General features: G+C 39.6%; 1 protein-coding gene across 1 annotated transcript; it reads right to left on the bottom strand.

Annotated features, from left to right (window-relative positions):
* Positions 1 to 527: 527 nt before the first annotated feature.
* On the bottom strand, positions 528 to 4,625 carry LOC100497775 (ankyrin-3). Its single transcript, XM_002931610.5, has one exon. It carries the CDS (start codon positions 4,390 to 4,392, stop codon positions 2,074 to 2,076), a length of 2,319 nt encoding a protein of 772 aa, XP_002931656.2. The 5' UTR covers positions 4,393 to 4,625; the 3' UTR covers positions 528 to 2,073.
* Positions 4,626 to 12,808: the final 8,183 nt, after the last annotated feature.

Raw genomic sequence — 12,808 nt, 5'->3', positions numbered from 1 at the left:
AAAATATTTCTTTTTTTTACTCTTTGAAAGATTGAATCTATTTTGGAATAAAACAATCCAACTGGCTTTTTTAGTAGCCTTAAAATTATAGTACTCAACATAGGAAGGTCCTGTATCTGGTAAACCTAAGCATTCCAAATAACAGATCCCATACCTGTACATTTTAATCTTTAGTAATAATGAAAGAAATATTTTATATTTGTCACTATGAACATTTATCTTTTATATGCCTTCAAACTAATTACTTTGGCTGAAAAAGATATATGGTACATTGCAGAAAAAGGGTTTATTTTAGTTAAAGGCTAGGAAGGGCTTTTGCAATATACCTAGGGTTACAGGGGGCAGAGTTGATGATGTCAGGGATGGGTGTGGGTGGCAGTCAGTGGGCAGGGTGATGATGGTCAGATGGTAGGTCTATGACATCAGGGGGCAGAGCTATGATGCAGCAATCAAACCTTGGCTGAGAATCAGAGGAGCACCTTAGGGAGACATGCATGAATAAAAAGGATGTATAATACAGAAAAAAACATGTTATATACATTTTTATTATATACAACAGAGATGACCCTTGCCCCTTTCATTTAAATGTAGTTTAAGTGTAGTAAAAACTGAAGGTTGTAGGGGTATTGTGGTAGTTGTAGTTAAACAACAGCTTGGTGGCAGAGGGTTTGACACACCTGATTTGTTATTTCAACTTCCAGCACTCCTGCATTTCCAGTACATGTAAAGGGCAGCTTAACTGCATGCACAGGGATTTGTCCTGAGGCATTGTGGCAGACTTTACATTATTTGCAATTGTGAGCTACACCTTCCAGAACCCTGGCCTGGTTATACTTCACACCAGCAGGTTGTGAAGGAAAAAGACACTACTATATGTGGGATTTGAAAGTGCAATAGTTATGTAATAGTGTGGCTAATTGTTTTTAATTTCATAACCCATAAAGGCAAAGGCACAAAAGGCAATTTTAATTATTTTTATAATTACTTAGAGTTTTTGTCACCCATAGCAATTGACAGCTCGGGAGGCAGGCACAAAATGCACCAAATCATGCCTCATTCCGTTTTTATGGCAATCGCCTGTATGCATGTCAGCAGACACTTGTCGGGTAATTGTTGTTTTGAAAAAAACAGTAGCATATTAGGTAGTCGAGCGACAGGTACAACTGCAGGCAATTGCCACAGAACTGAATGGGGTGACTTTAAGCATTTTTCCCCATCTTCCATGCTATTAATTACCACGCAGAGGAAATAAAACTCTCAAAATAGCCCAGAGTGCAATTGCTGTAAGCGACTCACTAACACAGATTGACTAATGTAATAAAAGAAGCAATGTTTGGCTCTAGGTCTAGTAACAGTCAATAATCTATCATGATTGCTTTTAAACAGGTGACCAGTATATGATTCATGCTGGTTGTCTGTTACAAGTGCTACCAATTTTACCTGTTAATTACAGGTAATAACCCCTTTAGATATAAACAACTATATATATATATATATATACATACATACTAATACTGTATATACTGTGCATGTATGTATCCAAAAAGTGTACTCCATATTACCACAAGTCAGGGTGTAATCCTTAACCATAGAAAACATGCACAAACTATGATTTTTTAATGTAACAATACATTTTTCGTCTATAAAATATATTTGTTTTAAAATATATTTTCTTCTAAATAAAGATCATTATATCACAGACTTTTAGAATGAAAGTAACCTTTCCAAACTAGGTTCTGAAATGTGTTATTAAAAAATCTGTAGAACTGGTTTTCCAGCTATTTACTAAGCAGCCAGGAACTAGGATATTGTATACAGTTCGTTCAGCTAAACAATTGTTGTCCACTTCGCTTCCTTGTCATACTTATAGTAATTACTTTAACTACAACAATAAAAAGAAAAAGAATACTGCAGCTACACATACTGATACGGCAATATTTTTTTCACCAAAAGTCCACAGTAATGAGTGCAGAGTTGTTTCATTCTAGAGAATTTTGCATCTCTGTGTAAGATTTGTACACATGGATGAAATAAAACACATGAATGAAAAATTTGAAATACGCCCAATATTTTCTACCTAATTATTAGCATTTTCTTTTTCAGTAAAGTAGCAATATGCTGGTGAGCATCACTAGAGCTAGACTCAGCAACCTGGAGAGGAGTCTTTTTAAGGCCATTGGTGGCTTGTAAGTTTGCTTTCTCCCCCTGTACCCAGCTAACCAGGGTTTGAACTGAACTCAGGTGTCCCGCTTTGCAGGCACAGTGGAGTGGTGTATCTCTGTTGTTGTCCAGGGCATTAATGGCTGCTCCATTTTGCAAAAGCAAATTGATCAAATCACTGTGCCCATGTTCTGCTGCTAAATGTAAAGGAGTTTTCCTCCATACATTTTTTTCATCCACATTTTTATTTTTTCCTGCTTTCAGAAGGGCTTTAGCAATTTCGCTGCTGCCTGTAGCTGCAGCATAGTGCATAGGAGTACAACCATCCATGTCCTTCACTGCACATCTGGCTTGACCTTTTAACATGACATTCACAATTTCAATATGTCCAGCTGCTGCAGCAATGTGTAGTGGTGTCTTTTTGTCTTTTTCAGTTGAATTAGGGTCAGCTTTGTTATTGAGAAGCAACTGTACCAACTCATATGCACCTCCCTCAGCTGCAAGATGTAATGGTGTCCTTGATTGCTTATCTTTAGCATTGACATTAGCTTTGTGATGTAAAAGGCTCTGTGCAACATGAAGGTTTCCCCTCTGGCTCGCAATATGCAAAGGAGTGAATAATTCCTTGGTGACAACGTTCACATTGGCCCCAGCTGCAATTAGAATATCAGCCAGCTCTTGTTTGTTATGAAAAGCAGCTACATGAAGTGGGGTTTGGTCTCCAGGGCCAGCAATATTAATATTTATTCCCTTCCTTATGAGCAATTTTGTAATTGATGCATCTCCACCTTGAACTGCCAGATGCAAAGCAGTGCTCATATTTGGTGTTCTAACATCAAGCTGTGCACCTTTTTCAATAAGAGCCTGGGCAGATTCTGTTTTTCCTAATTCTGCAGCTAGAAGCAAAGGTGTGTACTGTATGTCATTTGTGGCATTAATATTGGTACCTTTATCAATCAAAGCATTGATAATTCCATAGAGATTCAACGGGACAGCTTTAAACACAGCTGATACCATAGTATCTGGAGACAATCCTTTGGAGTATTCCAGTAATAAGCCAAAGATACGCTCATTGTTTGTGGCAAATGCTGCATCAATAATACTAGAATCAATGCTGGCACCAGCTTCCAGCAACATCTTTACAGTCTTTAAATGCCCACCAGAAACTGCATAAAGCAAAGCTGTCTGTGATTTTTCATCCACAGCATCAACTGGTGCTTTATTTTTTAATAGAAGTTGCATCAACTTGTTATTCCCTTGAGTAGCGGCCATGTGTATAAAATTGTGCCTATTTTTGTATTGCCTCCCTTCTTCCTGTAGAAGGATCTTTACTACATTCTGATGGTTGTTCTCTGCCGCCAAGTGCAGAGGTGTTAGGGAGTCATCATCTAATGAGTAAATGAAAGCTCCAGCGCGCAATAGAACCTTTACAGCCTCTCCATGTCCATTTTCTGCAGCCCTGTGCAGTGGTGTTCTGTGTTTTATATCTTTACAGTCTATTTTAGCACCTTTGTTAATCAAGTATTCAATAACAGCAACATGACCACTAGCTGCCGCTATATGCAGAAGAGTTTCACCGGATGGATTTACAGCATTAATATCAGTATCTCTTAATATATTCCTCAAAATGGACAAATCTCCTTTTGTAACAGCATCAAAAACAGTCATAGAGGATGAATCAGTTCTTTTAACATCTTTGGATATTTGTTGGGGAACACTTTTCTTTTCTTTTTCTGAGTAACTCGGTTTTTCATCCAGAGCCTTCACTTTCTTTGGTAGGCTCTCTCTCTGCTGAGCTTTGTGAGGTCTATCCTTAATAATGGTCTTAGGGACATCTTTATCTCTTTCAAGCAAATAACCCACCAACTGCCTCCTTCCATCTCCAACAGAATCATTCACAGTGCTGACATAATTTTTCACACTGTTGTACAAACTAGGTTCTACTTGTTTCAGGCAAGGATGGAAAAAAAGACGACAAGCTCTCTCACCTGTTGATAAGAGAATGTCTATCAGTCTGGAATTCTTCTCTGTCTTTGTTTTGTAATAGGACAAAACCATTTTTTTATCTGACAACATAATGCCATTATCTATGAGGCTCTGTAGGAGTGTGTCTGGATCCTTGATCCCTTCAACGAGCTCTTGTTTTTTCATCTTTAGTACTTCAACAGCATATGGATTTGTAAACAGGCTGGTGGAACTGATAGCTGGAAGCTGTGTTGCAGGAGTACTCATTTTCTGAAATAAAAAGGTTCTTTCAGCATAAAGTGTAAAGTTTTAGTTGAAGGTCTTTTTCTGTTTTTTGTTGCCCTCTTAACAACAGTCAGGCTTGATATCCATATCACCAAGAGCCAGCAGAAACAATTGAGCTGATTTTCTTCTCTTCATATCTTCTTACTGCAGTATGGCAAGGTTTCTACACAATGAAGCAACCTATTCAGGGGAATTGTTGTGAGGGAGCTCTTTGTTTGCACCTGGTAGGAAGTTATGCAGATTATCAGGATTAACAAACAAAATCAACAACCTAACTACTGTTGCTATGAATACAATAGCTGAAGTGATTTACTTCATAGGCATCACACAACATACATTTGTAAAGTTTGTACATACTACTTAAAGGAGAACTAAAAATGAATATGTCTAAAAATGCCATATTTCATATACTGTACTTGCTGCACCAGTCTAAAACTTCTGTAAAACTTCAATAGCACTAATGATCCAAGCCTTCACAGTTCCCAACTTGTAAAGTGTCTGTGACACTCACATGCTCAGTATGTTCTCAGCAGCTAAACTAAACAGCTGAAGCTAAATGAGGTTTGTCTGCCATAAAAGCTGATGTTTCAGGTCAGATTATTTAATTCTGAATACTGCACTGGTTTCAGACCTACCATTTCATATTCTATATATACAGTATATTGTGAATGGATCACTAAGCTCACTAACTTAAAACAGCACTTTAGAGTATGTGCAGTGAATCAGCAGAAAAGGAGATGGGGAGCTACTGGGGTATCTTTGGAGGCACAGATCTTCCATGTTAATGGGCTCTGGTTGCCATGGTATGTTACAAAAGCCCAACACATAAACATTCTAGCCTACTTCTTTAGTTAGACTTTATTTGTCCTTAAACAAACGTGCTTTTATTGAAAAATATTAAAAATAGTTATATATATAATATTTATATCTCAAATCTGCACCTATAGGCATATTATCCATAGACAAAAGCAATAATGCCCCTTCATAGTGAAGAGTGTTTTTATAATCTGTACTTCCAAGCTAATATCATTTTTCATAATACACATATTTCAGTGAGTCATGTGATGCAAATGACTTTACCAAGCACTGTTAGCCATCTTTGTATATCTGTATGAACACAAGCAAAGATACATCAGCCAGAGGAAATGTAAGAGATGGGGGGTTGGGTTAGGTGGACCAAATAAATCTCTCCTCTTGTTAAAGTTTATTTGGTAGAATTACATTTTTGATTTTACGTTACTACTTAAAGGCTTCTGGAGAAACTGAGGGGCAGATTTCTCAAAATGTGAGTTTAGAGCTTAATACATAAAAACTCACCATGTTCTGTTCATTCCGATGTGATTTTTAAAAGCGTATTTACCAAATGGTGAGTTCTAACTTTTACCCATTGATAAACACACTTCTAAAAATCCCATAGGAATGAAAAGAATGTGGGTGAGCTTTTTAAGCTCTAAACTCATATTTTGATAAATCTGCCCCTAAAGGTAAGTTCTAATAAATTAGTAGCTGGTAGATTGTAACTGATACACAGGCAATACGGCAATGATAAACAGTAACCACTGTAGAAAATATACCCCCTGGGGCTTCTTGGCCTGCAGTGCTGATGAATGAATGGCCTGCAGTGCTGATGAATGAATGGCCTGCAGTGCTGATGAATGAAATGTAAAATGGCAAAAGGCAGGGCAGGACTCAGGGCACTTGAGGCAATAATCCTGAAGCAAACAATATAGCACAATCAACTGAGCCAAATTGAAAAGATGATACAAAGTCCTTTAAGCTAACCAGGTCATTATTGGGAAATCAGTACAATCAGAACAGTACCAAACATACAGAAAGAGTAGTGAACAGGCCAAGTCACATATTATATCAGTCCCTTAAGGGCTCTGGCACACGGGGAGATTAGTCGCCCGCGACAAATCTCCCTGTTCGCGGGCGACTAATCTCCCCGAGTTGCCATCAGTTGTCATCCCAGCGGCGACAATGTAAGTCGCCGGTGGGATGGCACACGCGGCGGCACGATTTCGGCAAATCGCCAAAAATGCCTCACGAGGCAACTTCAGCGATTTGCCGAAATCGCCTGAGCAGCGTGTGCCATCCCATCGGCGACTTACATTGTCGCCAGTGGGATGGCAATTTGGGGAGATTAGTCGCCCGCGAACAGGGAGATTTGTCGCAGGTGACTAATCTCCCCGTGTGCCAGAGCCCTAAGAAAGAAAGCACTCAAAAAAAAATTTAACATGCTTTGATGCTAGGTTTTAACTCTCCTGAGCATACTTGAAAAAGTATCTGTAATAAAGTGAAGCAGATCACATTATTACTAGTTGGCTTGTAAATGCTAATCTTTCTGAACTGATTAATTTCACCAAACCTAGCACCATCTATTTTAACAATAAAGAAGTGTAGCCACATATGTTCAATATATAGACAATATAGACAGACTAGTTGTTTTTATAAAGGTTACAAACTACAATATGACTTCTATTAACATATTATATCAGTCCCTTAAGGGCTCTGGCACACAGGGAGATTAGTCGCCGGCAACAAATCTCCCTGTTCGCGGGCGACTAATCTCCCTGAGTTGCCATCAGTTGCCATCCCACCGGCAACAATGTAAGTCGCTGGTGGGATGGCACACGCGGCGGCACGATTTCGGCAAATCGCCAGAAATGCCTCGCGAGGCAACTTCAGCGATTTGCCGAAATCGCCTGCGCAGCGTGTGCCATCCCACCGGCGACTTACATTGTCGCCAGTGGGATGGCAATTTAGGGAGATTAGTTGCCCGCGAACAGGGAGATTTGTCGCAGGTGACTAATCTCCCCGTGTGCCAGAGCCCTAAGAAAGAAAGCACTCAAAAATAAATTTAATATGCTTTGATGCTAGGTTTTAACTCTCCTGAGCATACTTGAAAAAGTATCTGTAATAAAGTGAAGCAGATCACATTATTACTAGTTGGCTTGTAAATGCTAATCTTTCTGAACTGATTAATTTCACCAAACCTAGCACCATCTATTTTAACAATAAAGAAGTGTAGCTACATATGTTCAATATATAGACTATATAGACAGACCAGTTGTTTTTATAAAGGTTACAAACTACAATATGACTTCTATTAGCCTTGAAAACTTTAAAGGGTGGTATATTATCTCAACTTCCACCACTTTCAATCTAATATCCAAATCCCAGCTCAAAAGTTTACCGCACTCATTCACAACTCCCAGCAAGCAGTCTTGTTACTTTAGGGCTCTGGCACATGGGGAGATTAGTCGCCCGCGACAAATCTCCTTTGTCATGGGCGACTAACCTCCCCGAACTACCATCCACCGGTGAAAATGTAAGTCGCCAGTGGGATGACACATGCTGCGCAGGCGATTTCGGCGAAGTTGCCTCACGAGACATTTTCAGCGATTTGCCGAAATCGCCTGGGCATTGTGTGCCATCCCACCGGCAACTTTCCAATATGAAATCATTAAAAATTTATAGCGCTTTAAACGTTATTTGTAAATGTAATTGCTATTGAAAGCAGCATTTTCTGAACTCCTGGTTGTTACATTTTAAACAATGTTGCAAAGGTCAGCAGTCTGCTGCCTTGTGTTACATTGTTTCAACAGTCTGAGCCACCAGGGCAGGGAATAGAAAAGGACAGGCAAGCACTGCTTCTAATTGCAATTATAAATACAAATAATTCAAAAACCATTACAAACTTGTAATAAATATATATTGCAAAGCTGCTTAGAATTTTGGTTTCTTTTATTAGGCAAAAAATTATATTTTGAGTTGCCTTGTCCTTTAAGGTCCCCATACACAGGCCGATTCTAGCTGCCAATATCGGTCTTTTAGACTGATTCGGCAGCTAATCGGCCTGTGTATGGGCACTACTGATGGGCCTGCCTGACTGATATCTGGCCTGGAATCATCCAGATCTCAATCGGGCAGGTTAAAAAATCTAGTCGGATCGGGGACCGCATCGGCTCGTTGATGCGGTCCCCGAACCGACTTTGCCTATACCCTGGGGCCAAAGGATCAGATTAGCCTGGATTCTCCCAATATCGCCGACCCGTAGGTGGGGGGATATCGGGAGAAGATTCGCTCGCTTGGCGATGTCTTAAGGTATATGGGCACCTTTAGCTGCCAGCATCTTCATTGATCTCACAGCAATTAGCATATTTGAAGGTGCATTTATTACGTAATACTATTCACCATGTTCCCACAATGCCGCATTTATGTGCCAGAATTCCTGTGTCATGTGACTGCGTTGTTGGACATAGCTTCTGAGAGATTAGAACCATGTGGAATATACAGATACATTAGAATGAGGAGGGCAGGCCTGGCCTGGCAAATTGTTTATTTTGGCAAAAACTGCTGTAAGATGCCATAGCATAGAGTCACTGTTTAATGGGCCTTTGGGTGGCCGTTTGGGCCTCTGTGTACTTGAAAAGCCAGGGTCTATTTTTATTCTCAGTGCAGACCCATAGAAGGGCTATAAATAACCTCTGTTTTCCTTTGGCTAGAAAAGTGGAAAAAAGTTTAGTTGCAGTTTGGCACTTTTTCTTTAAAGGCACTCTTCATACAGCTCAATTTCTTCATAGATGCATTAGGCATATTAATATTAAACAAGTGTGTGTTCCATACCCTTAAAAAAATAAGACCACTCGTGTAGTTAAATTAATTCATAAACCAAGAACAGTTTTCAAATTCAAATAAACGCCACAAGGTGTCACTGTTTCTTCATGCAAAATCAAAAGTTTGGCACAATGCGACTATATAAAATTTGCTGTAACCTGATCAGTAAATATTCTGAGTGAAGCAGCAAATTAACTTTCCGCAGTTGGTATGATGTCTGGGTACTGAGACAGATTATTTTCTCTTGTTCCTTAAAGGCTGCAAGCAACAGGAAAAAAACTGAAGATAAAATTAGAGTTTTGAGTTATAAGGTGTTGCTGTACAGTAAGCACTGAAACTATCTTTGTTTTTTACTTTCAATCCCAGTTGAGTTTTACACACACCACCGGAATCATTTTACCACGTATAGTACAACTAATATATCTATAACCAGAGTGATGCTTACGCTGAAAGGAGAACAGGCCTCATTAAATATTTAGAAATATTCAACACTCTTGTCAAAGTATCTTGTTAGTATATAAGTAGATATACAGGTTTTGAAGTAAGAGCAATTCCTTAACCATTAAAAATACAAATTACTAACTGATTCATATGTGCATAATCCAGAGACATCAACTTTGCACATCAACTTTGTCTTTTGATGTAATGAAATTTTGCATGCCCACTGCATGAGCTTCTGAAGATGCTGAATTCTCATTGCACGTGCACATAAGCTCCCTCTGACATTGCTAAATGCTTACTTTGCATGTGCAAGTTGAATTTAATAGTGAAATGGTAAAAACCCGTGGGAATGTCATATGGTGACAGGAGACCAGGGAGAGGGGGTCCAAACCAGGCAATTTCCAGCAAAATCAGGGGGGTTGACATGTCTGACAGTACAGTGTTTGATGCGTCCACCACAGCTTGGACTCAATATGCCAATATGGATTCAAATTAGTGCCTTGTTCAATTGATGCAAGTCAGTTATAGTTATGGTAATAGCAGTATTGGGGAGCTCAACCCTCTGTTAACTTACCCAAACAGGTATCAGGTGCAAATACTGGAAGAACCTCACCTTGCATGGGGGTCAATATCCAACAGCAAAAAAATCCAGATGGATTTTTTTGCAGTTGTAGTTATGGTGGCAGGTTTCGACTGCAAGCAATTCCATTGTTCCCTTGTTTCAGTGTATCCACTTGCATGTAGGTCATCAGAATAGACTGAAGGGGCATGTTGGCACTCATTGCAAGTTTCAAGGAGCCTAAGTACCTTTATGATTAGTGTCAATGAACATTCAGGTTTGCATCCAGTTGTGAACTTAATAAGACTTAAAGAGCAAGTCAACTGGTATTCACTGGTGGGTGACAATGTGTTAGGCACCCACAGTGACCATTATCAATAACCTTAGCAACCTGCGTTCTTGTCTACTAGACAAGAATACCAATCCTAAGCCCCACACCAGCATCAGCCCCAGTGATGTTCTCCATTGTCCCGGGCACAGTGTTTACACAGTAGAACTAGAAAATGTAATTCTGCATGCATGCTATCTGGGACAGCGTAGATGATCTCTGGGGCTTCGAGAAATAATCGTGGCACAATAACCAAGAAATAATACCATGGCTGGCGCATTTTCCCAAACAGACCCAGGGTCCAAATGTTGCTATTATATACACTGGGGGGGGGGGGGGGGGGGGGGGGGGGGCTATGACATTGACTGGCCCTTTAATCTAATTTATAACCAGAATATTAAAGTAGAAGAAAAATTAAAATCACTGGGGGTTGCCAAATACAAGGAAAAACATGAGAAGTAGGTTAACATAGAAGGCCAGAGGAACTGGAGATGCTCATGGAACAATGGTTGGTAGCCCAATTAAGTAAGCATTTGTACCAGTTAAACTGTTTTTGTGTAGTGCCTCATGTAGAGACACTAAGCCCAATTAAGACCCATTTCCATTTTGAGGAAAACCTGCAAAGATGCATTATGTGAAAAAAAAATTGACTCCCACACTGCTTTAAGATAACATGACTTTAAAGATTAGGCTTCAGTTCTGCTTAGCATAAGGGTTTGGCCAGTCCAGTAAATCAAAATCTGAATTTGGAGCATCCCTCTTCTTATGTCCATATACTTGCTGCAAAAGTGTAGGGTCTGTCTGCTACATGATGGAGTTATGCTGTTATGTTGCAGTACTAGGGAAATGGGACATTTGAGGGTTATCTAATGGAATATCAGTGGATAAGAAGGTTAACCTGCCTTGGTGTTTGCTCACAGTAAGAAATAATATCAGACAATTTTTGTGGTGCAGGAACACACAGTACAGGTCAAAACAACTTGGTACTGTAAAAGTAATAAGCTCCTCTATTTACCATACTACACATTCATCCAATAAATGTGGAGCGTCACACCTTGTGAACTTATTTTACAAGACAGACAGTATTGTGTTCCACTGTGCATTAGATGGCAGGCTTATAGCCCTGGTAAATATAAATATATGAATCAGAGGTTCTGGGAAACAAAACAAATCTGGCAGATGTACCTTTATGCATCCTAGGTGACTTTAATACAAACATAAATCAGACTTAATTATAATATCATAGTCACTTGACTTAGAGCAAAACAACTTTTGCAGAAACTTGTCTTTAGATAATGAAATACTGCCTCATCTTTATGTGCACGGCACCGCCATCCAAGTTCAGTTCTTTCTCATTAAGTAAAATGTTCTTTATCTCTTCTGCTGTCTTAGAATGGAAAATACATAAAAGCAGTACTGTGCATATTTAATTTATGGGTGCCAGTGTATACTTGAGCCCATTTTAAAGATATCTCCAGCTTTAATGTTCCATTTCAGCAGCACATCAAAACAAGGCATGAACAATAAATAGTCATTCTCAGTCTGGAATTCAAGAAGCTAACCCATTGCCTGTACAATCATTGCTTTAAGAAAAGATGCCTTCTTATTTAGAATACAGATTCTTGACCCATTTGCTCTGGCAGTAGAAAGTCCACATTCCAGACATGCCATAAAGACAAAAACCAGTTTCATTTTAATTAGGAGGTGTGTTTAAATGAACTAAAGCAGGGGGCTCAAACTCAATTTACCTGGGGGCCGCAGGAGGCAAAGTCAGGATGAGGCTGGGCCGCATAAAGGATTTCACAAAAAATTGGCTTTCAAGGGATAATGCAAGGCACGGCGGGCGGGAGCTGCTGATTGTGGAAATGACGTTATGCCATCATAACAGTTACTATGGGAAGACGTTCTGTGTGCACAATTAGCTGCTAAGGAGCTAATTGTGCACACAGAACGTCTTCCCATAATAACTGTTATGATGGCATAAAGTCATTTCCGCAATCAGCAGCTCCCGCCCGCCGTGCCTTGCATTATCCCTTGAATCGCAATAAAAATCGCGATCCATTCATTGCTTTTGAGAAGGCGTTGGTGCGGGCCACAAAATACTGTACCGAGGGCCGCAAATGGCCCGCGGGCCGCGAGTTTGAGACCCCTGAACTAAAGGAAGTAAAAATGCACCCAGCTCACTGGATGCTGATGGAGTGGTATTCAGCACATTGTTTAGCTCCAATGGTCAGCAGCCAATCCCACATACATTAATGGACCCTTGGCTGATGTCATTTAAAAATAATAAGGGTTGTTTCAGCTGCATTAGAAACCAATTCAAAAGTAGCACTATCAAAACCCAATATTATTTAGTTTGTGAACCCTTGCACAAAGGCATAAACCTATAGATTATAGTATTTTTCTTATATAGCACAATTTATGATGCAGTATGAAGTATAAAGTATTTT

This window comes from Xenopus tropicalis, chromosome 4 (assembly GCF_000004195.4).
Source record: "Xenopus tropicalis strain Nigerian chromosome 4, UCB_Xtro_10.0, whole genome shotgun sequence".
Lineage (NCBI taxonomy): Eukaryota > Metazoa > Chordata > Amphibia > Anura > Pipidae > Xenopus > Xenopus tropicalis.
Note: the sequence above shows the minus strand (reverse complement) of the source record. Positions and strands in the feature narration are given on the sequence as shown.